This window comes from Crotalus tigris, unplaced genomic scaffold, assembly GCF_016545835.1.
Source record: "Crotalus tigris isolate CLP2741 ecotype Arizona unplaced genomic scaffold, ASM1654583v1 scf7180000024427.8105951120:4207309, whole genome shotgun sequence".
In the NCBI taxonomy this organism is placed as follows: domain Eukaryota; kingdom Metazoa; phylum Chordata; class Lepidosauria; order Squamata; family Viperidae; genus Crotalus; species Crotalus tigris.
This window is the reverse complement of record NW_024100595.1, coordinates 673,688-700,732: the sequence shown is the minus strand read 5'-3', so window position 1 is coordinate 700,732 and position 27,045 is coordinate 673,688. Positions and strand designations below refer to the sequence as shown.

At 36.4% G+C, this 27,045-nt stretch overlaps 1 protein-coding gene across 6 annotated transcripts; it reads right to left on the bottom strand.

The window, feature by feature from the left end:
• Positions 1-27,004, bottom strand: UBLCP1 (ubiquitin like domain containing CTD phosphatase 1). Of its 6 annotated transcripts, none has more exons than XM_039330230.1 (11): positions 26,808-27,004; positions 15,675-15,854; positions 12,560-12,651; positions 11,947-12,032; positions 11,750-11,865; positions 8,986-9,084; positions 8,005-8,042; positions 5,705-5,803; positions 4,941-5,057; positions 1,759-1,886; positions 1-904 (listed from the first exon to the last, which is right to left on the bottom strand). In XM_039330230.1, the coding sequence occupies exons 2-11, from the start codon at positions 15,826-15,828 to the stop codon at positions 877-879; spliced, it is 957 nt and encodes a 318-aa protein (XP_039186164.1). In that variant the 5' UTR covers positions 15,829-15,854; positions 26,808-27,004; the 3' UTR covers positions 1-876. The 6 variants fall into 6 exon arrangements, with proteins under 6 accessions (XP_039186164.1, XP_039186159.1, XP_039186160.1 ...); XM_039330225.1 differs by lacking the exon at positions 26,808-27,004 and adding an exon at positions 16,996-17,059; XM_039330226.1 differs by lacking the exon at positions 26,808-27,004 and adding an exon at positions 16,762-16,914.
• Between the last annotated feature and the right edge of the window lie 41 nt (positions 27,005-27,045).

The window sequence follows — 27,045 nt, the reverse complement described above, 5'->3', positions numbered from 1 at the left end:
TTTTAAGAAATGCATTTATTATCATTTTTCATATTAGCATGCCTGTTCTACTATTTTCAGAACTATTTTGTTATCTTAATTTGAAACAGGCAACCTGCTTTTGAGCATAAGAACGGCACAGTGAGGGACTATCGGTTGATGTTTATCGTACTTCCACAGTGTGGGCCAAAGCAGAACAAATTATGTGATGCTTTAGAACAATTGTTGCTGAATGTTGTCACTGACAGCACTTGTATCCTGAAGAAGATTGATTTAGAATAGAACAGCAAGTGCTCATTTTTTAAGAAGTTATTCTTGGTTCTCTTCAGGTTTAAATCCTTTCTCTTATTCAAAACATTTTGTATAAAGAATCTTGTCATTCAGATCTGCGCATGAAGGTATATTTCCCTCTTGATCGTGCTTTCCTGCATAAAAGGAACACTTAACAAACCATTACATAATCAGACAATTTATAATTCATAAACTTAAATATCATAACATGAAATGTACTTGTTTCTCAAATTGAGAATACAAAAAAACTGGCTCCATGGTCAAGATCAGAATTTGGAAATTGATTTACAGTACAGAATGACTGAATAATTATTTTCCATCCCCCACTCCTGAAAAACAATACAATCTTCAAACTTTTGGCAATACTACAATAGCAGTAACAAGGAGATTGTTCTACACAGCCTCAGAGATAAGGTCATCTCCGAGTTTTCTTTTCTTTTATTTTGTCAGCACTGATCTTCACGAAAGAGACCAGAACAAACCAAAAGGCCAGGTATAAGAGTCACTCAGGTGGATGAAGTCAGTGTCCAGCACTACTTTATTCTAGCTTATACAAGATCAAAGGATCTCTATCTTCTGTTTGGTTTCAGCATCACAAAATTAAAATTACTGTCCTTGTTTCTTTGAGAGGTACCTGAAAGAAATCAAAACATTTTGTATGTACAACATGAAATATAATTCGCCATGAACATGATATATATATTCTGAAACACTGGGCATTTCAAACTGATACAGCCGCTACTGAGCTGATTGATATTCTGGAAACATATATATTGGATTAATGTATGTATTCATTTCAGATTGGGTACCATGTAGTCTTCAGAACCATAATGAGAAGGGGAATAGCACACCATTTGTGGATAATGTTCCTTTGCAGTTTCAATAAAAAGCTTGGTGTGGCTTTTCACTTGAGTCAACTACACTTCAATCTCATGTATTGCCAAGCCATGAACAGAATTTTGAGAGATTCCATTTCTTTGATCCAGACCAGAAGAGAAATCAGATTCCAGCAAGGTCACTGAAGACATCTGGGTGATTGGCTGAGTGGCAATGGCAGCTTATTTCGACCCTCCAATTATGATATTGGCCCTATTTAGAAACTCAAAAGTGTATCTGTAGAGAGCTTGCAAGGTAGTGTGTGGTGAATGCATTTTTTCCTAACCTCTTGGCGCAAAGAAGGAAGATCTGAAAAGATGTTGTAAATATATCTATTCCTAGGAAGGGCTGAAACTAAGTTCAACTCAGCATACCTACAACTTCACTTCAGATTGTTCCATTTCACCAGGGAAAGAAAAGATGTGGATCTAGTTCCGGAACATGTGACTGCCTTTTTTCATTTCCCTAAACATTTGAATGTGAATTCTAAAAATCAAACACAAGTGCACTGTACATTATGGCCAAGGATGCAGCTCCTCTAACAATTTTAAGACAACACACATCTCATGACCAATCCTAATTCACTTATATATCAAATTATATAATCTTTACCTTTCCCAGTGTTTGTGGTTCAACTCCAAAAAGTCATCTAATTTTGCTATTTCCTTGAGATACTGAGTAAGTTTTAAAAGCTCTTTATCTTTATCTCTGTTTAAATGTGCCTTCATGAAGGGTTTTATCTGTTGACCAAAAAATAAAATGGGAGTTAATTACATAAAGAGCATACTAACATGGTGGATGGTTTGTTTGCAGCCTGATCTCCTAGATCAGCTTTAGCTGATCACTGGCACAGTTCAGCCAATCTCCAACCTCCCACCTCAGATGATAATGATCTCTTACTCTCTCACTACGATCAACAAGTCCCAAGCATCCTGTGCAAATGACCTTGGATATGCTCCTGTGTTCTAGTCATATCCATGCAGCAACTCAAAGATCCAGGCATATTATTATTATTTTCTAATACCCACACTTTAATTAGCCATGAGGCAGCATATTGCAACTGAACTTGAGAGCAAGAATAATTTCCTTGTGCATGGGACTTTGATTGAATCTTCCTAACAAAAATTGTATTTGCTGTAAAAAGGCCACTAGATTTGGCATGTCAAGGTATAGAAGCCTGGTATTCTACATTTGAGAATTTACGTCAGCTTAAGCTCCTTTGAACAACTCCCATAATATTAAAACCAGCTAAACTAATGTAAATAATTGTCTCTATGCATTGGACAAAAAATACAATTGCATGCCAGATAAAGGGATACAAAAACAATACTGCAGTAATCACTTGCTGCAAGCTCATTCCAGAAATAAATTTATTTTTTAACTTCATCAGCTTTCCATCCTGCATCATTCTCACAGAGAACATTGGTTACTCTGACTTCTTGCTAGAGACTGCCCTCCAGTGTACAGTCATCACATTGTAGCAGAGCTATAATACATTATTTTCCTTCCAATCGTAAATATATGCAAGTGCCCACAAGACATTGAAGAAACCGTGCAGTCTTTGGTGCTTGCTGAGCTAGGTTGTTTATTGCAGATGTTTCATTACTTGATTAGCTAACTTCACCAGCGCTAGTGAGCATGAGAGTTCCACCGTCTGAATGAAGCTCAGAGAGCACCAAAGACTCCACAGTTCAACTCTGAGCTATGTATATTCTCTTCCATTATAATGAAGAAAATAATCTCATGCCAACTTGTCTGAATTTATATGTTATTATGATGGGAGTCATATAAACCTTTTGGGGGGGGTCCTGTTATTTCAGAAGGCAGGCATCACAACAGAGAAGACGACACAAGATGGCGCCATTTAATTGATGAGATCAAGAGCGCACCCGTACTACTTGACTATATTGGATGGGCACCAACAATTGGAGATTGGAAATCCCTCAGCTAACCTGGCCTATGTTATAAGAGCACTGAAGTACCTTGAATTCACCTGGAAGCTGACTGGTAACCAGTATAGCTTGCAAAGCAGTGGGGTCACATGAGCATAATGTGAGAATCCCAACACTGCCTATGCTGCCACATTCTGGAGTAGCCATAGCTTCTGGATAATCCTCAGAGGCAGTTTGATATGGTACAGAATTGTATATTCAAAGTACTTGCTCTACTAGATTATATAAATGCAGGTTTTGGCTTCTCCATCAATCTGACAGTCTATGACTTAGGAGGGGGGAAAAAAGTACACCAGGTATGTTTAATTACAAAGAACAAAAAGTAACTGGAATAGGAACTATTATTACCTTTGCTGCAATAGCTTCCACCAGATTCCATGTCCTTCTAAGAAGATTATAAAACTTACCCCAAGCACTACTTGTCATGTTTATTAAACCTTGGTGACAATAAATTAATGTTCTATGCTAATTAAAATTTGCTGTATCTAGTAAAACATCTGGTCTTGATTCCTCCAACAGAAACATTCCCATAAGCAGTCACCCACAATTTGTCTTGCTGTCAATAAAATCTGAACACGGCTTGTTTTTTTGCCCAGGAAGGAAACACTGATATTGTTCTGTTAGTGTTGCGCTCTATCCAGTCGATCAACAGATTTTAAAGCTATTTGCATTCTTTAGCCATATTTTCCCAAAACTGGAGAGATTGGGAAGGCAATACTAGCTTGCATGACAGCCAAGAAAAATATCTTCCTAAAGTCTTGTCAAATTTGAGGATGGAAGAAACAGATCTGCAATTTTACCAATAATTTCAGAACAGGTATGCAAGTGCACTTTTATTCCTCTCAGAACAGAAGAAACTTCTACCAGTTATTAGCAAAAGTACCAAAATATTGCTCCTGAATTATTCAGTGATATCAAACAATTGACATAACATAGATATTTTACGTAAATCAGAGAATACTGTATAGCAGCTAAAGCTGCAGTCCTATATACTATACTATTTATTTACATGTTTCAACTCCTTATTTCCTGTCAACTAACAAAAAGTGTTATGTAAGCCTTTCACCTATCCATTTTTTTAAATGTGCGCATAATATACTAAATTAATATTCAGGATTGATTTGTACGACGATTTGAAACGCTTTATCCACTCTGAATCAGGAAAAGGCAACACACAGTCAACAAAAAGTAGCAGCAAAACATGGGAAAAATGTGTGATTTTTCTTGTTGTTATTTGTATTAAATAGGTTTAATATCCTAAACATACTGTTTTGTTAAAATCCCCCAAGCCTTCCTCCAAACTACCTACTGCCCTCCAGGAATATCTACCATATTTTCCTTAGCTGGGGGGGGGGGGAGAAACCACTTAAAAAAATTGCATCAGTGCTAGCACCAAAAGGGTTTTACCATGTTCTATACCCAAAAATTAGTAGTAAAGTACAACATGGACTTACTCAGAAGTAGTTACACAAGTTTTAAAAGAGCTGGTGAAATTATTGTAAGTAGAAAGACAACATGGTGTCAGTGGGTCAGGTGCTAGATTAGGATCAGAGAAATCCCAGTTCACTCAAGCCTTTCTTTCCAATATTAGACTGGATATACTTAGCTGCTAAGGCTCGGAACAGAACCTACAGTATGTCCCCATGCTGTTGTGTTAACATAATAGAGGGATTTATACAGATAGTGGCATGAAAAAAATGGAAGCAGCTCTCCAAATAGCAACTATGCTGACAGGATCAAAGGCTGGTTCCAATGAAAGCATCAAAACTATTCAAATATAAATCTACCCAAGTTTACTTTTTTTTTAGCCAGCTGATATTTTTTTCTAAGTAAAAAAATTACCTTTAGTCCATTCTGTGGGTTCATCAGAAAATTTCGACCAATGTCATCAAACATAATAGTATTTTTCTTGCTGTAAAACTCTGAAAATTTGCCCCATATAACTCCTAGAGGTTTCACCTATAGAAGCAAAGTTAGAAGAAAATCAAATAAAATTGCTGAGTTAAACAATTTTAGAAATCTAAGCCTGCAATCGTCCACTCACTAGCTTGGAATACACATATCACTGAATTTAACAGAATTTATTACAAAGTAATCTTTAAAATGAAATATGTGATGAGATCTCCAATTCTGTAATTCATCACAGCATTAATTTGGGAAATTTGAGAATTAACTGCAGCTTGTCTCACTTTTCTAAGTTGTTCGAGCATCTCCCTCTCTTTCTGTAAGAGATATACTGCTTTCAAATGTCTCAAGCACACAAAACAAATTGCACAGTTCTTATAGTGTACATTTGTACTGAATACTTCAATTATCTAAAACGATTATTCCTTAGATTATTTTACTGTGGAGTTCCACTAGTACCTGAACTATATACTCTAATCAATAACTAACTTGATTAGTTATGACTTGTGGACTTCAACTCCCAGAATTCTTCAGCCAGCGTGAAGAATAATCTTCAGACATACTGCTGATGGAAAAGGTTTCATTGGGAGTCACTGAGTCCTCAATCCACATTTTATAGAATAAATAAATAGACTACACAAATAAATAGACTTCTAAAAATTGAGAAAATATCCCCTCTATAGAAAAGTAATTGCTCATACATCAATTAAGCCTCGCCTTGGAGTGTGCACAGTTATCATGGCAGCACTATCCAACATGAACGTTATCTTGTAGTTTGCATTAGTGCTCACTCCCAGCTCCTGCAATGCAAAATGAACAATGATTGAAATTTCGTGCACAAACTACCTCTCTTCTGTAATTTACAAACCAGAAACAATTTGCCTAAAAGAGATAAAAAACACTTAGCTAAAACTTGTTAAAATAAATGCCTACTCCTCTCTCCAAGGAGACTCTGAAGGGTGAGGGTTGGAATGTAGGCCTTGTTTGTTTGTTTATTTATAAAATTTATAGACTGCCCATCTTACCTCAAGGTAACTCTGGGTGGAGTTGTACCTACAAATTGTGGCACTGCAGCCAACGAAAGCAACAGAATTGGCTGCTTTACTAATTTATCACAGTCAATAGAAGGCATTTCTCATTTTATTTTCATTTATTAGGTTATTTAATGCTGCAGACAAATTTTAAAAGGTTCAGAAATCTAAAAAGATTACTCTACAAAAAGGCATTTTGATGTTCAAAGAAGCAGGTGCTTTTAACAGGCCAATTAGCTAATTTCTTTTTTAAAATCAACACATTTGAGCACTTGGCGTCTTTTTTGTGTGACAAACTATTTCCAAGAGACAATGCCACTCTCTCTATGCAAACACGGCAGCTTTATTTTTGTACCTGGTTGGAATGACTACTATTGTTTCAAGTCACAGCCTGGGTTTTGATGGGAAATGCTGGAAAATGTGCTTGGCTTCAGGAATGAGAGGCCAAAAACACCTAGCAGTCCTTTGGGCTTGGTTATAAACTGTATATATAAAAGTGCCATCCATGTATACCTAGAAGGCTAAACTGTGGTCCGTGCATTCAAAAGCTAAGAATGCTCAACAATGTCATGCAAAAGCACAAATCTTATGAACAAGTTTACTAACCAAGTATTACACAATGGTTTTAAATAATGGTTTTAAAGTAAGATAAACTGCTTAATGGTAGCTTTTGATTCTTCTATGACTACTATTATCACCTAAACTAATTGTCATATTTAAGAATTACCCATCTCTTTCACAGAGAGATTCTACAGTGGACTGATCTAACTTAAGTAAAATGCCTTTCTTATGTTCCTGATTATACATTCACAAACTGAAATTGTTAAGATTAAAAATAGGACACATTTTCCATCATGGCTATTTGCAGGTATCCCGGTACAATTTGAGAAAGTGATTAAGATATTTCAATTCTCCCATTTCTATTAGTAGTGTGTAAAGCTGGCCATATATCTTATCTGCAGAACTTCTAATCCACCAACCCAGAGCCATACACTGCAGTCTGCAAACACAGCTGCATTATTCCTGTAGTTCCAAACAGGCTGCAGGAATAAAAATAGGATTATGCTTTTTACCTATAGTCTGTGAGGAGCTGGGTAAGTGATGAATTGGAGCGATTTAGCATAGCTTTCCTATGCTTAGGAACTCTTGAAAATTATGTGGTGGATTACATGAAGTCCTGCCAAATACATTATCTAATATAATGAGTGAGAAGTCAGCTAAGCTGAAAAAAGAGCACAGCAAAGAAAAGGACATTCTTGTTCTTATTTTTTCCATTCTTCAGATATATATATGGGAATGTTCCTCAGGGGACTATATCTACAGTTAGACTTGAGGGATCTATTAGAAAATATCTGGTCCAGAGGAAAAAATATGGGATGATTTCAGGATCTGGTGATGGGCAGTTATTAGATTCCTACAGATTTAACTCAGACTCTGCTGCTATTTTGGCACTTAACCATAGGCCAACATATGAGAGTACATCTGCTGCTAATCTCTACTAGGGAATGAATGAGAAGTCACAATCCCATGAACTATCCTAAGAAAAATTCCCCAATGACCTGGATTCAGATTTAACTCTTCAGAAAGAAGAAGTTCCTTTTTATTCAGGAAAATAATCTGACTGCACTGAGGCTCCTGAGGTTAAAAAGAGGGTTGGTTTTAGTCAATTTCTTTGCTCCTCTACAGCTCACAAGACCATCTTCCAAACAGTTCCAACAACAAGGATATTTCTAACGCATAAAAGGAGAATTGGTGGAAAAGGAACTCCTTGTCCATTTATTTGCAGGAGCTTCTTATGGGCAGAATTAAAACACTTTATTTGTGGAAACACAAAGATCCAAGCCAATGGAATTCTGTATTCTAATTTAAAGTGGATTTTTAATTTTGCGAATAGATCATTTTAAAAACCACACAAATTCTAAACAATCTAAACAGATCATTAGAAACAGAAAGATATATAGAAAACTTACTTTCATTTTAGCTTCAATCCATTTCATATTAGTTGCAGCTGAAGTAGAAAAAGAGATTATAAAATGAAAAGTTGTTCTGTTTTTAAAATAAGGGTAATCATTCTGATATTTTTAGATTACCTTTCACTCCCTTATTTATAATTAAGAAATCATCCTGCCTATTCAAGTCCAATGGATCTGCCCATCAGCTCCTTATTAAGAAGGAGCTATACATTCTACTTATTTGATGATTCTGGATACTTCTAAGAAAGCTTTCCCCAACCTGGTACTACTCAGATGTATTGGAAGAAGTATCAGAACTCCTACCTAGAAGACATTTGATTGTAGACAGAGATATAAACCACATAATGCTACCACATATGAATAAATAAAGGCAGAAACAATTCAAGGGGTATATGTGAAGTATAGACTTATTCTATCCTGCATTCACTTTAATAGGAACCTATAAGAGCAGGAGAAAGTATTAAGATATCATTTTATAAAATATGAACATCGAAAGAATAATAAAATGACTCAATAACTAGTGCTAAGAGTGTTTGTTACCTCATGATATAGATTCATAGAATCATTTAAAAACTGCACATCTTTAGAAAAAATTGGATTCATATTGCCGCTTTTTTCTTGCTCTTTCACCTGGGCAGTTGTGCTCTTTGGAGATCAGGAAAAGCTGTCAAATCAGTTTGTAATAGGAAATGACAAGGCACAGGGAATCTGCCACTTAATGTATCATTCCCAAAGTATTGGGCAAAGTGCAGTAGTTCTGGTTTACTTTTCAAAAGGATTTCTAGTCTATTTTTGCCCAGGAAAAGCTGTATTTTTCATCAACATAGTTTGCACAACTGCCCAAAGTTAAAGAGGATTAAATGTAACAGAAAGACTGAACACCAAAAACATAAGCTTCAACATCTATCATCAGATTCACGCATTGCAAATAAAAATGGCAAGTAATCAAATCATTTGTTTGTAAAGTAAATGACTTACACCAAATTACAATATCATAATCTTCATAAGCAGATGTCAGAAACTCATGAAGGTAGGGCCTCATCAGCTCAATTCCCGTTTCTGCGCATGACCTGTGATCTGAGAAGAAAGTCATCTGATTCATTTGACTCAGTTCAAATTTTCTTTGAACACCATCCCCATAGAGTAACACTCTGACCTCAACAAGTTGCAAACAGTCCAGTGCTGTTGACCTATGGTGTTTTTTTTTTTAAAAAAAGCCTAAAATACTACAAATCAGAGCTTTCCAGAGAAAGGAAATCAGGAAAAAATCCAATCTCTCATCTCCATACCAATGGATAGGTACAATGAGGGAGAAAAAAATTGTATGTTTGCCCACTGACAAAGAAATGATCAATCTATAATTTTAATGGTAGGTTTATTTTAGTTTAACAGTGAGAAACAGAATAACAACAAAAAAATCCAGAAAAACACATTTCAAAAAAGTTATAAATTGATTTGCATTTTAATGAGTGAAATAAGTATTAGATCCCCTATCAAACAGCAAGATTTCTGGCTCCCAGGTGTCTTTTATATAGGTAACGAGCTGAGATTAGGAGCACTCTCTTAAGGGAGTGCTCCTAATCTCAGCTTGTTACCTGTATAAAAGACACCTGTCCACAGAAGCAGTCAGTCAATCAGATCTCAAACTCTCCAGCATGGCCAAGACCAAAGAGCTGTCCAAGGATGTCAGGGACAAGATTGTAGACCTACACAAGGCTGGAATGGGCTACAAGAATATCACCAAGCAGCTTGGTGGGAAGGTGACAACAGTTGGTGCGATTATTACAAAATAACTGTCGATATCCCTTAACAGCCTTAGAATAAGCAGAGTCTTCTCCTGCAGTACTAGCCTAAAGTAGTTTAAGGCAAAACACACCACCTCCTCACTTCAACACAAAGAATCACTGTCCCCATAGGGTGAAACTAAATTGCTCTATACAAGCCTAATAATGATTTGTTTTTATATATGATAACTGCAGTGAGACTACTATAAGCTTAAAAATGGAAACGTTCAATACCTACAATGGAGGAACGTTGGTGAAGATATTGGAACTGGTCTGGCAATTAATGCATCAGACTACAATGCAGACTAGGGTTAGAATGCAAATTCTAGCCCTAACTAAGGCTGAAAGCTAGCTGGGTGATTTTGGGCCAGTCACTCTCTCTCTCAGCCTAACTCACTTCTCAGGGTTGTTGTAGTAGGGATAATAGAAGAAGGAAGGAAGGAATATTAGGTATCTTCACCACTTTGTGTTACTTATAAAAGTAATAAAGGCAGAACAAAAAATCTAAAAATAACCTTTACAGAGATGGCTAAATTAACTTCATTGCTTAGAGAGAAAACATATTTATGACTGACTGGAATCCCTTAGAGATTTGCTGCATAAAATGGAAAAAAAATGAACCTGTGGTTTGCATGAGTAGAAAAAAACTGGAGAATAGAAAGGAATGAGCTTTCTGTGTAGAGTAAGAGATTATTTGATAATTTTACTTATATTTACTGCAAAGGAACCTGAAAGATTTTTCTTTCTATTTTGTTTTCATTCTCCCTGCATTTTTTCTTTCTCTGTTTAATGTTCTTTGTAAAAAATTTAATTAAAAAAAAAGATAATGATTCCACAATATACAATTCAACAAATACAATCACCACCGTGCAGACATGACACTGCAAAGTTGCTAAATCAGATTTCAATAACCTGGAGATCAACATTAGGCCTAAGTGATGAGTTGTTTTTCAGCTTGCTTTTTTTTTTTTTTTTACATATACTACCATCAGCACAGATTCTTCTTAGCTTAGGTTCTATTTGTTACATCTAAAACAGGGAACTAAACTTTAATTACCTAGAACCACAATCTGTACACATTGTTCCAACCGACCTACTGATTTCAGATTTTTGTTTACATCTGAATTTAAATATAACTTAATCAAAGCTATCTCATAGAGAATTATAATGCTTACCATGATATGTTTTATATTAAATTACTGTTATCAGTGTTTTCCCCCTAAGTTATAAAGAGTAGGCGTACATTTAAAAACGTGACTGCAACTGATTGACTGCTTGTTTTCATGTTCAACATTTTATTTTTAAAGCCTTGACCCATAAATTTACCAAAGAACTGACCATATGTAGACCATAAAATTAGCCTTAGAGAACATATTTTACAGCTGGGGATTAAGATAAGATAAGATAAGATAAGATAGATAAGATAAGATAACCTTTATTGTCATTTTTTTACTGTGGGCACAATGGCACACATCAAAAATAAAATTTAGTTGCCCGCTCTCAAAGTGAAACACATACATGACACATACCTAAACATACTATATACAACATATATATAGACCCACACCCCTACATATACATAACAAATAAATATTAAATACTGTCCATCTTGAATATCTTGAAGATCTTTGGATTAACAGGTAACAGGAAATGAAATATTTTCATAATCAACTTGACTTATTGAAATTATTTCACTTAAATATGTTTATATTTCCCTCACTGGTGGTTTTTCAAAAGATGCTTAAAATGTTTTGTCTCATTTTGCTTACTTTCTTATGGTTTTATGCTGTCATCATGACCTGCCTGCTACTATTCAAACTATTATTATTTGAGATATTGTAATTATTGTTGTAAAGCATGTCTTAAGAGCTATAAAGAATATAGTAAAAGTAATACACAGTCAAGATATACAACATTAAACAGTGAGGAACAGTTTCAACCTAAAGTTAATGACTTACCAAACAATGTGTAATCAACATCAAGAACCAACAATTTCTTCCCTTCTCTTGGAGGATTCAGTATTTCTATTTTGTAGTCTTTAACTCTGCGGGAGATTTTCAGCAGATTCTCCTCCCTAAACACAAATAATGTAAGCATCATGTAGCTGTAGTTCCTTTAGCTAGTCATTCATTTATTACTCTACACAGTGACTCACCGATTTTCTACTTCAACAACTTCCTCTTCAATATCAAAATCATTCACTACATCTTCATTATCAGGAGGTGGCCCAAGGACATCTTCCTATAATGAAGGTAATTTTTTAAACAAATTAGCACAGAGATAGTCACGTTTGCCTAATTTGGTGGATTAGCCAAAGCCCAGAACAATGACTTCTAGATAGCTATTCATACTATAGAAATTAACAGAGAGAAAACATGGTTGAATGAATTGACAGACACTATGCTCACAGGAAATCGGCAGCTGCCATTTAATTAAAGGCTACTGCCAACACCAAAAAAAACATGGAAATAAAATGGAAAGCAAATGGTACTGCATTCCATAAGTTCGTTCACATGATACATACGAATCCTGCATTTGAAATAATATATTTGGTCCATTAATATGTATTGTGCAAAAGCAAATACTTACACAAAGGGCCACCCTGAAAGTTTTCACAAAAGCAGGCTCCTTACATCATTTTAACATGATTTTGATGATTACATTTTAGGGAGTAAATTGGTTTCTGTGTTTTAACAGAGCAATAAGGTATTTTACCAAAACTGGTAAAATTGGTTTCTGTGTTTTAATAGAGCAATAAGGTATTTTACCAAACTTTCCTCACGAGTCCCCATCATCATGATTTTTGTATTTGGTTTCAATTTCAATGATCCAAGCTTCACATCATTTTCTGCTGTCTTGCCTGCAATATAAACAGATTAGACTTCCTAAGTAACATCGTGCAATTTCCTCTTCTTGCTTATTCTGCATGACATTTTTGAATCACTGACACATTAAGCTCAATGAAGCAAAATATCCCTTTAACCACATAAAACAAATCAATGTTGACCAATTCTCACTATATAACATTTTCTATGATTGAAAGACGCCCAGAGTTACCCTGAGGAAAGATGAGTAGCTTATCTCTCTCTCTCTCTCTCTCTCTCTCTCTCTCTCTCTCTCTCTCTCTCTCTCTCTCTCTCTCCCCCTTTCTCTCTCTCCCTCTCCCCCTCTTTCTTTCCCCCCCTCCTCTCTCTACTTTTCTGCTATGCATGTTGGAAAGGCTTCAATAAATCAGTAAGAATTCTCTTGGCTGCTTCTCTAACACAGCTTGGCATTTATTTTATTTCATTCAGACAAGAAACATTTCTCTTTCTTTTCAAATAAGAACAGCCTGTCTGAAGAACTGCTGGGGCTTACATCCTGAGCAGTTTCCACTTGTTTTTTCTAGGTAGCTGAAATCCCTGTTAGCTTGCACTTTAGTTCTTTGTGTAATGATATTAAAACTACTGCAGTCACAACTAATACAAACATTGTAGAAAATTAAGAACAAGCTGTACAATAAAATACAATATATTTTTCAGTTTTTTCTACTAACACAGATAACTAAATAACCTAGAAATTGTGTGTTTGTGGTTTTGAACTCCAGTCCTGACTGTTACAGCTAAACTGCAGATGGTGGTTGTTTTACACATTTTGAATGCTGAAAGCAATTTATTCATTCAATTGGAATGACTGCCCAACTCACAAGCATGATCATGGTGTGGAGACAAAGTAGCGAGAATGAATACTCATGCCCCAACACTGGCTTAGCAGTTTGCTGACCCTAATCTGCCATGCTTGGAGCCGCTAGCTCAACTTGCGTCTCACTTGTACTGTGCACTCAGGGATGGCCCTGCCCCATCTATCACATTTCCAAATCCTACTAGAACTCCAAGTGTAAATAATACTCTGAAAGAGCAGACATTGTATAGTGATTAAATGTTTGACAAGAATCAGGGAAACCTAGGTTCAAATTTAACCATGAAAACTCATTGAATAACCATGAGCTAGTCAATGTCTCTCAGTCCAATTTGCTTCACAGGAATGCTGTGGAAAATAGATTAAGGAAAGTATGCTGTGTACACTGCCTTAAGTTCATAAAGTAAAAAAGTGATGTCACTCTAATAAACAAATATATAAATATATCATTTTAATCCATTCAACCAATATACTACAGGAAGATCCCCAAGGGGGAATGAACAAAGATCTTCATAAACAAGTATGTCTAAGGCTATAGTCCTAGAGATAAGGTTTTCTCTTTAATCTGTTGGATAGATACATTGTTTCTAACCCTTTAACATGTTACAACTGTATTTCATTTATTTTTTTCATAAATGAATATGTCTGCATTAGAAAGCAAACTTCCTTGAAAACAAATGGAGATATATATGTATACGTGTGTGTGTGTATCATATGTATGTATATATGTATGTACGTACGTATGTATGTATATATATACATTGACAAGTGTGGGCCCTTTAAGAACAATACGATTGGTGATATATATAGTCCTTGACTTACAACAGATCATTTAGTGACTGTTCAAAGTTACAACAGCACTGAAAAAAGTGACTTATGACTATTTTTCACTTATGACCATTGCACCATCCCCATGGTCATGTGATTTACATTAGGATGCTTGACAACTGGTTCATATTTATGACATTTGCAGTGTCTGAAGTTCATGTGATAATCTTTTGTGACCTTCTGACAAACAAAGTCAATGGGAAAGCCAGATTCACTTACCAACCATGTCACTAATTTAACAACTTCAGTGATTCACTTAACAACTATGGCAAGAAAAGTCATAAAATGGGACAAAACTCACTTAACAAATTTCTCACTTAGCAACATAAATTTTGGGCTCAATTGCTGTCGTAAGTCAAGGACTACCTGTATGTCACATGACATACACACACACAGAGCACATGCATAAAATTAGTTGAACATTCAACATCTATGCATTAATACATCACTAGAATGTTCTGTTAAAGAGGATGGACCATTGTTGACTGCACAAGCCTGATATCAGTCTGTTTCTTATACAGGGTGTGAAGGATAAACCTTAGACTAGGGTTTATGTTGTATTTTTTAAGAAGTGCTTTAACATTTAGTCATTTAAACCAATGGTTCTTAACCTGGGCGATATTGCCCCCCAGGGGGTGATTTCATTTTTCAGGGGGGCGATGGAACAAAAAGGGGCAACGTGGGGGCGAAGGAACAAAAAGGGGGCGATATGGGGGCGATGGAGCGAGAAGTTTTGGGGACACTTTTGAGACTATACACTATACAGTGAATCGCTGTATATCTGTCGTACAAAAACATCAGATCGCTCGCTATTGGTGGATTGAATTATGTTTTCAAATGTTCCTCCAGCTGGCTTCAGTACAGAACGCCGTACATATGTGAATACGCATCGCTTATCTTCATGCGCGTTGCACAGCAGCCTCTACCCTTTTTATATTTCTTTTTGCGTCTTAAATTTCACTTGTAATACAATCATTAAATGTTACTGTTTTTCTTTTTGGGCATTTCACTTTCTTGCAATTGAATTTTGTTTTCAGTGGTCATTACATTTCAGTGTCTTGAATAAATAAGTTTGGGAATAAAGTGACGGGTGGCATCAATATTTTTCACACAGTTGAGATATAGGAAAAAGACTGGAAATAAATTATTTGCATCAATATGTCCTGATGACAATTTTAAAGAAAACAAAAAAAAGTGTTTGCATAAATTGAAGAATTATTTCCTATGTTGTGACTGAGAGGTTATGTTGGGGGAGGGGGGAGCGATGACAACTTCCTCATTGGCTCAAGGGGGCGATTCGTTCAAAAAGGTTAAGAACCACTGATTTAAACAACCAGCACTATCGCAACTACCTCACTTAAGAAAGACAAAGATTACCTTTTACTTTAAGTCCCAGAAGTTTTTGGCGTTCTGGTAGCACTCCTGTAAGTCCTTTGAGTGATTGCTTGAGATCCAACACTGTGTCCTCTTCTGACAAGGTGGTTATTAAAAATTCTTGCCCACCCCATTTTATAATGAGAGACACAGCCATATTTCTAACATACGTTTAAAACAATCCTGTGAAAAAGCAAAAGAAATAAAGAAAAAAAAAAGATCAGACAATTCCAGATATCTAATCCTTTTTAGATATAATAGGAAAAACAACCTAAATATTTAAACTTGAGTGTCATCCTCAATATACTTAATGGGACTCGTTTCTCAATAAATGCTGTATGTATCTGATGGCATTGTAACAAATCCAGGACATTATTTTTGCAATATCTTAAAAACTTCTATATTCTCTTTTACACAATACTTTTCTAATAACTTTAATAAAATAGACAATACTTTTCTAACAACTTTAATAAATAGACTCCTAGGAAAGTATACATAATAGTGTGGTATTTAGAAATTGGAGGGAAAAAAGTGTTAGCGAAAACAGCATAACCACACTACTTGTATACGGATCAACAGATCAGCAAAACATGCAATGCATTCAAATCTCTAGAAGAGAGCTTTATATATATATACCTATAAAATCAGCACTTACGGAAAATTTACTCTGTTTAACAATTATTTAACAAAGAATAATATATTTCACAGACAGACCAGCCCAGCCAGCCCTTGCCTAAATAAAGAATCTGATTCAAGCAAACGAAGGCTCAACAATTTACGAGAGAGCCCTACCCGAAGCAAAGCATCTACTTTTATCTATTTCATACTTCTCTCAGTTTAATCCTACTGTCAACTTCAACAAATTATCACTGTTGAGCTGTTGCTTTTTTTTTTTTTTTTTTTACAACGTGGTGGTTTTATAGAAAGATGCTTCTCGTGTCAGTCTGCTTATGCACGGTCCCTTTTCTCGGCAAGCGGAAAGCGCACCCCGTGGCGTAGAAGTTTACAAGACAGATCCCCTCAGCCGAGACAGGGCACGTTAACTCAGCCAGGCACCAGATACGCAGCGAGCGTATCTCCCGAAGACTACCTGGCAGCTTCAGACGCCCCTCGAGATCTGCGCGGAGGGAGCAAATCCACCTGCAGATCGTGAGCATGTAGGGTGGAGAGCGCTCCCTGCCCACAAAGGTTACTCTTCCTGCCCTTTGCTGAATGCGGGGGGGGTGGGAGGGTCCCTGCTCTTCAGTAATCGCTGATAAGCGGAGGCAGCTCCATCGGCCACCCGCGCAACCAAAGAAAGGACCAGAACCGGCAGCCACCCTACCTCACTTCCAAGCGACCGCCCCGACAACCAGACCCCGGCAGCCCGGGCCCTCACGAACCGGAAGTACTTTCAGAAGCACTAGGCTGGAAACGCAGACAAGAAAAGAAGAGGGGGCCATCGGAGGCTTGTACGTGGGACTTCCGAGTTTCAGTTTAGAAACCCTCCGTTCCTTTGAAGAAGCGAGCGCTGCTCAAAGAAGTTAGGAAAGAAATGTGTCGGTGAAGATGAAGAAAAAGAGTGGAGCTCTCAGTTGGTTTTCATTATGTGTGAAGCATTTTGCATTTATTATATGGATATGTTTATTTTAACATGTGCATTTATTATACTGGAGAGAGAGAGAGAGAGGGGGAGGGAGGGAGAGAGGGAGGGAGACGAAGGTGTTAATGTAATTATAAACAAAAGGGTATGTTTGTATGAATTTTAAAATTGTTGAAGGTAGATAGAGATTATTTGCATACAACACTCCAAAGGAGTAAGAGAAGAATTGGAGATGACTTTGCAGAAGAAGGCATCAACATGGTGAATGAATGAGATCCAGAAGTAAAATCTTGTTTAGAACTTTAAAGATGAAGAAAGTGGCCATGTCCTTATATGAAAAGGTCAGGAATGCTTTGTGTTTTCCTGAGTTTCTTGGGGAGGAAATTTGGTTTGGTTTTCTTTGAGACGTGAGATTACACTAAACCTATTTTAGGTTTGTAGATCAATGGTTCCCATCTACAATGGCAGGAAATTCGTGATATAAAATAGATTTTTCTTAAGCTGATTAATATTTGGTGCTTTTCCAAATATCTTTAAGTATGAAAGCCAGGTTTGCTTCATAAGAACAAGTATGAAATTGCTTTTTGGCCAGTATTGGTGAGATTAACTGGACTGGCAATGATTTCTAAATAATCTTCAAAAGCAACTTTATGGTTCTTGACAGGAGTAAGGGATGAAAGATTGTTACCTTAGAGAATATTCAGCTGGTATACCATACCTAGTTGGAAAGTACAATGAACAGTTTTTTTCATCTACAGCAAGATCAACAGATTTTTCAGCTTGTCCTTGTTTGTACTGGACTTTTGCATCAAAAAAGAGAATCCTGGTTCTCTGGAATTCCAAAATTCAAAAGTATAACCTTCAATCTATACCAACTTATACAACAATGCATAAACCTAAACCTAGCACTGAAAGTTTGAGGAAACAAAAGGTTTTGCCTTGGTTCCTTGTATGCAGTCACCTTGAAAGAATTTCAGCATGAATGAGGAGACCTTAAAACATTTTTTTTTGTTAAAAGTTTTACAAATTTAATACAATATAACCCAAACCCCTCCCACCCCCTCCCCCACTTCCCAGAGCTGATCACAGAGTAACAAATAAACAATCATAATCTAACTAACATTACCTGCCTGTACTATCAATCAAACCATAACATACTTTAACTCCTTTTCAAAACAAATATTAACAAATTAAAAACAAAAATAATAATATAATTAAACCATAACACTAAAAATAACATAAATTCAATCATATTAAACTTTTAATAACCTAAAATCTACTCATAAGCAAGATAATACTTTTCAGTCTCATATTTCTTTTTAATATAATCAATCCATCTTCTCCAGACTGAAAGGTATTTTTCTTGTGAATGGTCCTTCAAATAAGCAGAAATTTTCACCATTTCTGCTAAGTTAGACACCTTAAGTATCCATTCTTCCATAGTAGGCAAAGAGTTTTTCTTCCAGTATTGCCCCACCAATAATCTTGCAGCTGTTATAAGATTCAGCATCAAATTAATTTCTTTGCCATCAAAATCAACCATAATATCCAACAAAAATAATTGCGGAGTAAACTTTATCTTTCTCTTAAAAATCTTTTGAATATTCCACCAAATCTTAATCCAAAAAGTTTTTATATCTCTACAAGTCCACCAAATATGAAAATAGGTTGCATCTAAGCTTCCACATCTCCAACATTTGGGCTGTAAATTAGGATACATGCGGGACAACTTTTGGGGATCCAAATGCCATCTATAAAATATTTTATAAAAATTTTCTCTTAAATTTTGCGCTTGGGTAAATTTTACATTTCTAACCCAAATTGTCTCCCATGTATCCAATAAAATCGGTTCTTGAATATTTTGAGCCCACTTAACCATACAATCTTTAACTAACTCCGTTTCGGAATCTAATTCTATTAAAACATTATAAATTCTCTTTATTTGGGCTCGAGTTTGATCTTTAATCTGTTTTACCAAATTCACATCCTCTAAAGTAATACCAATCTTTTGATCTAGACTCCACCTCATTAACAATTGATTATACTGAAACCAAGAGTATACAATATTTTCTTGCTTCAGCTCAGTTAAAGAGTTTAGTTGCCAATCCTTCCCTACCAAACTAAATAATTCCTTATAAGAAATCCTATCCAAATTCACACCCCTAGATATTCCCTCTATCGCATGTCCAGGAATTCCCCAAATTGGAATTTTATAATTTAACCTATAATAATACTTCTTCCAGACACGCAACAAAGCACTTCTCAAGATATGGGATTTAAAAACCTGATCCACTTTTTTTATCATAAATTAAATAAGCATGCCATCCATATACTAAATCCCATCCCTCAAGAGAAAGGATATTTTTATTTGTTAAATTGAGCCAATCACTAATCAGCGTTAAAGCTACCGCATCATAGTACAATTTTAAATTAGGCGCCTTAAGTCCTCCTCTTTCCTGTACATCTTGTATAATCTTAAACTTAACTCTTGTTTTTTTCCCTGTCCAAATAAACTTATTAATCCCCTTCTGCCATTCCTCCCGGGAGTTAATCAAATACTTTTGATCCTTTAAAGCAATATGAGTCTCTTGCAAACATATAACATCATTCTTATGTTGTTTCAAATAATGAAATACTTTTTTTCTTTTCTGTGGTGAATTCAAACCATTAACATTCCATGTCAGGAACTTTGCCATCTTTAGTAACTTGAAGCCTTTGGAACACTGCGTGTAAATCTGCAGTCGATGACCTCTTTGGTCTTGTTCCTCCCACTGGCTCAGAGGTAACCACTTGTGTTGTAGCTCCAACATCTACCTTTTGTTGTTCTTTTTCTCTATGTTTATGGGCTGCATGAGTCATTCTCTCTTCCCTTGGGTCTTCTTTTATCTCCAAACACTGCTGCATAGATTCAATCAACAGTTCTTCTCCTACTAATGACATTGGTCCTTCAGCCAACTGTCCTTCAGACTTGCCTTCATTTCTTTTACATCGTGGAGATGGTGGTGCACCTGCCTTCAGAACAGAAACATAAAAATCTCTTGCTTTTAAAATTGTGTTAAGTCTATAATGTGTGCCAACATAATTCACCATTATTCCAACAGGTACATCCCATCTGAATTGAATCTGTCATTTCTTAAGCTCCTCAACCAGAAAAGCAAAGTCCTTTCTTTTTCTAAGAATTTTTGGAGGTATTTCTTTTAAAATTATAACATCTTGAGTTGCAATTTGAAATCTTTGCTTATAAAAAGCCTGTATAATTTCATTACAAAGTGATCTTCTGGAAAAATAAATAACCACATCTCTTGGTAGATTCCTCTGCCTCGCAATCCATGAGTTAACTCTAAACAATTTTTCTATCTTTTTCAACATTTCTTCAGGTTCACATCCCAAAATGGAGGCTAATTCTGCTGCAATTTCTTCTTTCAAATTCTCTTGCACATTCTCCTTCAACCCTCTTATTCTCAAAGCATATTCCATATCTCTGTATTGTGACATTATAATTTCATTCTGTGCTACATCAACATTATTTTCAACTTTTTCAACTCTGTCCTCCAATCTTTCAACACTTCCCACCACCTCATCCACACGCCCGTCAAGGTGTTCTACATGAGCTGCAAGTCCCTGGAGAGCCAGTACTATATCTTCCCTCATCTCATTATTTTTCTCCTCCAAAAGCTCTGCTGTCTCATGTTTAATCTTTTGTGCAGTTTTCTCCAAAGCATCCTGTAAAACATCCTGTAAATCTTTAAGTGTGAGTGCCTGAGATGGAGGGGAGGGTGGAGGAGATTTAGGCTTAGATTGCTATACTGTCTGAATTATTGGAGAAGAAATTGAGCCTTTAGGAAGAGAAGAAATTCCAGGGCGTTTTGAAGCCATTTTCCAACTTTCTTTTTTTTAAAAGCCATGTCTTATAGCAAAATGAAATAAGAGGATAATAAAAACAAATCCCCCATACACAAAAAAGAAACTATCTCTTTAAATAAGCAAAGTCTGTTACATTGTTTAAACTTTGTTGCCAGATGAAAGTGAAAGTTTTTCTTAACAATGTCCTTTCAAACAAAGAAACAGGATTCCTCCGCCATTTTTTCCTCCCTCCTTTTGTTAAAATAATAAATGGAGAAAATATTAATTCTTCCTTGAGTTAAAGTTACAGATCATCACAATTCTGATCCTCCTGAACAGCTCCATCTGCTTTTGATTTTACTCACAATTCTCTTAAAGCAGCAGATGTGGAAGAGCGTCTGGCTTCGTTCTGAAGAACAAAGGCATCCTGGGATGCGGAGATGATACAGACTCTGAGGGAGCTCTCACTCTTCGTCTCCCCCCCCCCCAAAAAAAAAATTGGGGGGAGACTAGAAAAACTCGACCTCCATCTCGAAAAAACTCACCTTCTTCCCTTCGCCTGGGAAGGAAGGTTCTAAGCCGCAAAACAGCTGATATTCGCTGTCTTTGCCGGCTTTTACACGTTCCCAAGACGGGCGGCTAAAGAAAAAGCCGCCATTGGTGTGGCGATCGCCACCGGAAGTCCCTTAAAACATTTTATGAACTGAAAACTATATGCAAGACAAGACATACATTCTGTGTAGGAATAATTGTGAATTCAGTCTTGTGCATGAATATGCCAGCTGTGAAAGGTGCAGAGACATTGACATGATGGCAACAGCAGGGTTCTGCCTTCATGACACCTTTTGTATGTGCACCACGCTGCTTTTGTCACTTCCCACCTCCAATTATTTTTCAAGGTGAATACAAGCGAATATGAGCTTTTTCAAAGAATGAAATATTAATTTCAGAGTAACAAGTGTTTATTCTTTGCTTGGCAATGAATGAGACAATATTGAAGCTTTCAAGTACTTTTTTTAAAAATTTTAATCAAGGATGTCATGAATAAGTAAACCAGCAAAGAGATTACTGGGATTCCTAAGTATTTTATGCTAACAAATTGGTTGATACTTTTTGGTAGGGTTGTTTCATTTCTAAAAAAATTAAAGGTTGTCTTAATTGGTCAGATAGCTCGTTATAGTATGGTGCTTGTAGCAAGTTGAAAGCATGCATTCTGGGGTTGGCTTTGCCGAGTTTGAGATGACGAAACAATCTGTTGCAAATTTATTTACAGTATTGGTGTATTTGTCTGCATTTGCTTCCCATATTCTATGCTGAAGTTCTGAAACCTATTAGGGGTTCTTTTTTTAGAATAAATAGTAGAAATGTTATATTCCTTTAGGCTGGACTTACTCTGTAAGTGGTTGGTCCAAAAAGGATGTGATTTGACTAAAATTAGCCAGCTGGCTTTCCTGGTTAAGGTAAGAGTAGAATTCAGGTTTTACTATTCCTAGTTTAGCTCCTTAACCACTAGGCCACACTGACTCTCCTAAATACTATACAAATCTTATATAAATAAGCACATATTTATTTTGTGGATATGATTATCTCCTTGGGGACACAAAGTACAGGCAATTTTGTTGGGGAATTCCTGTTCAAAAGTGCCATAGAAACATAGAAAACTGATGGCAGAAAAAGACTAGTGGTCCTTGAATCTGCACTTTGAGATTTTTTGTTTTTTAAAATGTATATATTTTTAATTTTAATTTTAATTTTTTTACTTTATCTTTTGATTTTTTATGGATGATGGACATGTGTTTATCCCAAGCATGTTTAAACTGGAAGTTGGTTCCAAGCTTCCATTATTTTTTCTGTGAAGTAATGCTTTCTAATATTACTTTTGAACTTCCCTCCTGTCAGTTTGACATTATGTCTCCATGTTCTTGATTTTTGCTTACTATTGTAAATATTATTTTCTAGAACCTTATTTACACCCTTAATATATTTAAAGGATTCAGTCATGTCACTCCTTTCCTTTATATTCTGCAGGCTATACATATTCAGTTCCTCCATTGTCTCCTGATACATTCTGTCCCTCAGACCTTGCACCATTTTTGTTGCCCATCTCTGGACTTGCTCAAACTTATCAATCTCTTTTTTTTAAAGTAGGGTCTCCAGAATTGGACACAGTATTCCAAATGGGGTCTGACTAAACCCTATATAAGCAGAGCTTGGACCTCCTTTTCCCTGTTGATGATCCCTCTAGTGATGCATCCCAGAATTTTGTTTGTCATCTTTAGGAGTTCCACATACCACAACTCCCATTATGTTCAATTGTGTTTACTGGTTTGCTACTTGAAACAAGGTTTCTTTCTAAATTTGAACACTGGAAGTTTAGTGCAAAGAAACTCACATTTTTCAAAATTCTCTCTGCTAGAAAAGAATTTTTCTCAAAAAAGCCAATGAAGCAGAAGGGATGCTTTTGTTCTGAGATTTTAACTGCAGCATCCGAAATATGCAATTAGTGAAACTGTGAAAGGTTCCCATGGAGATCATGACTTTATAGCCATTGAATTGGCCCAGTCAGTGGAATAATTTAAATTAATCCTTCAGACTGCAGATTTTGTGACTAAATGAACATTTAATGCCATTCTGAAGATCTCAATGTTCATTTGACTACCCCCCCTCCCCACTTCACTGTATCCTATATTGAATTTTTTTTTCATTGTCAGTGACCATGGAAGTAGAAATCTGAGAGAAGATTAATGCTACTAAATTAAATTTAAATCTATCGGATCATTTTAAATGCTGGCATATGACATTTCAGATGGGGTTCCTTCACAGTAGAATGCATAGAAATAAATACCATTTCCTTATATCTGATAAGTCAGATTTAGTTCTTAATGACTATGTATCTATGCATTAGCCACAATGCAGGAATTCTGGCTCCTGGGAATTGTTTTAAAGCTATAGCCTTTGGATCACTTGGTAATCTACCCTCTTAAGTACTAACCAAATCTGATCCTACTAAGACTTTGTGGGATCACTGAAGACTCTGCTACTTATTCACATACACATCTTTAAAAATGATGTGTCAATTAGGCCTAGGCAATTGATTCCATGAAGCACTGTATAATTTGCAACAATTTCTTATTCCTCTTGGAATAATTTTGAAGAGAGAGTAAAATGTATTGCTACTTCTACCAGGGGTAGGCAACCTCAGCTCTTTTATGACTCATGGACTTCAAGTCCCAGAATTCCTGAGTCAGCATACCTATGCTGACTCAGGAATTCTGGGAGTTGAAGTCCATGAGTCATAAAAGAGCCGAGGTTGCCTACCCATTCTAGCCCATACTCTGCTTTGTTCCATGACAATTTTTCCCTACAGTGCTCAAAATCTCCCTGGAAGAAATAATCTTTTGATTATCTATCAAAATTATATAATCACCCATCTCACCAAAAGCAACCCTGGGCAGCACTCAACAATCAGATAAAAACAAATAAAAACAAAAAAAGATAAAATCCATATTAATATCATAAAAGTGAGAACAAATATAAGAGGAAAATAGCCCTCTCAACAATGGAATCGTCTGAGCAAGACTCTGGTTGCCTGGGAGATCCAGGCCTAACAAAATAGCCAAATCTTGAGGGCTTTCTGGAATATCAAAAAGGATGAAGCTAATCTAATTTCGGGGGGGAGGAAAATGCTTCAAAAGATGGATGCCATGACAGAGAAGGCAAGTCTCTTGGGACTCACCAAGTGAAGATCCCTAGCCAATGCCATCTCTCCCAGATCTTACTGGGCAGGCTGATATAATCTGGGAGAGGCACTCCCTCAGATACCCTAGCCCTATGCCAGGAAGGGCTTTATAGGTTAAAACCAGCACCCTGAATTGGATCAGGGAACAAATTGGCAATCAATGCAGTTCATACTGAAGATGACAGTTGTATTCCAGGTCTCAGACAAACTGTTTAAACATTTAATAATTTTCTTGTATTCTGTAAACTTATTTTCACATCTCAATAGAGCAGGGGTGTCAAACTCGCAATGTCACATGTTGCGATGAATCGCGACTTTTTTTTCCACTGCCAGCAATGGGGTGAGCACAGTTTTGGCATGACGTATCTGGCACGTGGGCCAGCAGTTTGACACCCCTGCAATAGAGCTTTTGTTTCTGAGAGAAATGTCTTTTTCTCTCAGAAACAAAAGCCCTCAACTTTTTCAAATTGACTTGGAATGTTGAAAAATACATTTTCTATACAGTAAAGCTTTTAAAATTATAATTGCAAATTTTGGAGCAACAAATGACCTTTTGAAATGCTCGGCATGTTTTTTAAAAAAATCTGCGTGGTTGCCCCATTGGAAGATTTATGTATTTCTGAGTCATAATGCTTTTCAGAAAGAACACAAATCTGTGTTTGGGCGAATATAAACTGTCCTTGCAAAAAAACAAAAAAAAAATATTTTTAATAATAAAGCTGTACAAATGCTATGTCAAGAAAACAGAGGTCATGGAAAATGAAAACCCACAAAATTCTTCCCCCCCCCCATATTCAGGTACTATATATCCATATCCAAAGACAGTTTAGTTAGCGATTTTTTCTGGGACAACCAAAAAATTATCTTTACAATTTTTATCCTTCTGAAATTGCAATATTTAACATACTTTCTTGGAAATAAGGTTCACTGAACTTACTACATTTTCATTCTGAGTAGCCTTTATAAGGACTGCATTGCCAAATTAGTTATCTTGGACAATTTGCTAAGTACAGGCCATATTTCGATTTATAGATGGGACTGAAATCAATAGGTCAATAAATCTCTAATGATAATCCAAATTTTCATCTGTGTTCAGTCAGATGTACTTCTTGAAATCTGAAAGTGTTTTTGCTATTCACATATGAGATAACTTAAATCAGAGCAAATTATGTGGAACAATACATACTTTAATGTGAAGTACTGGGCACATTATCATACAGCACAGTTACCATAGAAAGACTGGATTACATTAAAACAGAAAGCGCAGATTTATAATATAGCACTGTAATTTGTATCATACTGAATGTCATGGAAAATAATTACGTCTGCTAGAATGGGACATATATGCTTTTTCAGCAAATACACCCATGTCTATGAAGACACCCAATTTTACTCCAGGGCATCTACCTTTTCCAGATTATGGTTAGGCATGAGGGAAGATTCCTTTCTCCTCAGGCACAGAGTATTTTACTTCCAAATAAACATTAACAGTATTGAGGCTTTTAAACTTTGGTGTTGAAGAAAACTCCTGAGGATACCATGGATAGCCCAGAAAGGAAACAAACGAATCAAAGAGCAAATCAACTCAGAGTTGTCACTTGAGCACAGATGACCAGACTCAATTTTTCATACGGGAGGCAAAGAAATGTCTGGAACAGACTTTAAATGCTGGGGAATGTGGTAGGAAAGATAAGACGACAAGCAGCGGCAAGGTGGATGGACCCGATTACAGCAGTGATGGGTACACCGTCGGAAGACCAGGTCCGGGATAGATCCTCCTGGAGAAAATCTAAGAGTCATATCATCTATGGAACGTATTCCACTCAACCTCATTACATTCAAAGTCACATAAATGGAGCAAGCTTTCGTAAAGCTTGGTTCCGAGCTCTGCCATTCCGAGTTTGCTTCTTCCACACACAGTTACACCATCCACCATTACTCGAGCGAGGGCACCATTAAATAAAGTGCTTACTTCTTAGTAAAGGAATGAAGCGCTTGGAAACCCCGGCGGGGATCAGAGGGTTATGCCTGCCCTCGTAAAGATACCGGATTTGCAGCTCCGAACAGCTTTCGCGGAAACATGGCCGCCTCAGGCAGCGCTGGGGACTCGAAGGAGAGCCGCAAATGCCGCGCTTCCCAGGAGAGGGCGGCCCACTTCCACTCGCCTCCCGCCACGGAGCAGCCAGCCACTTTGTCTCGATGCCCCCGGA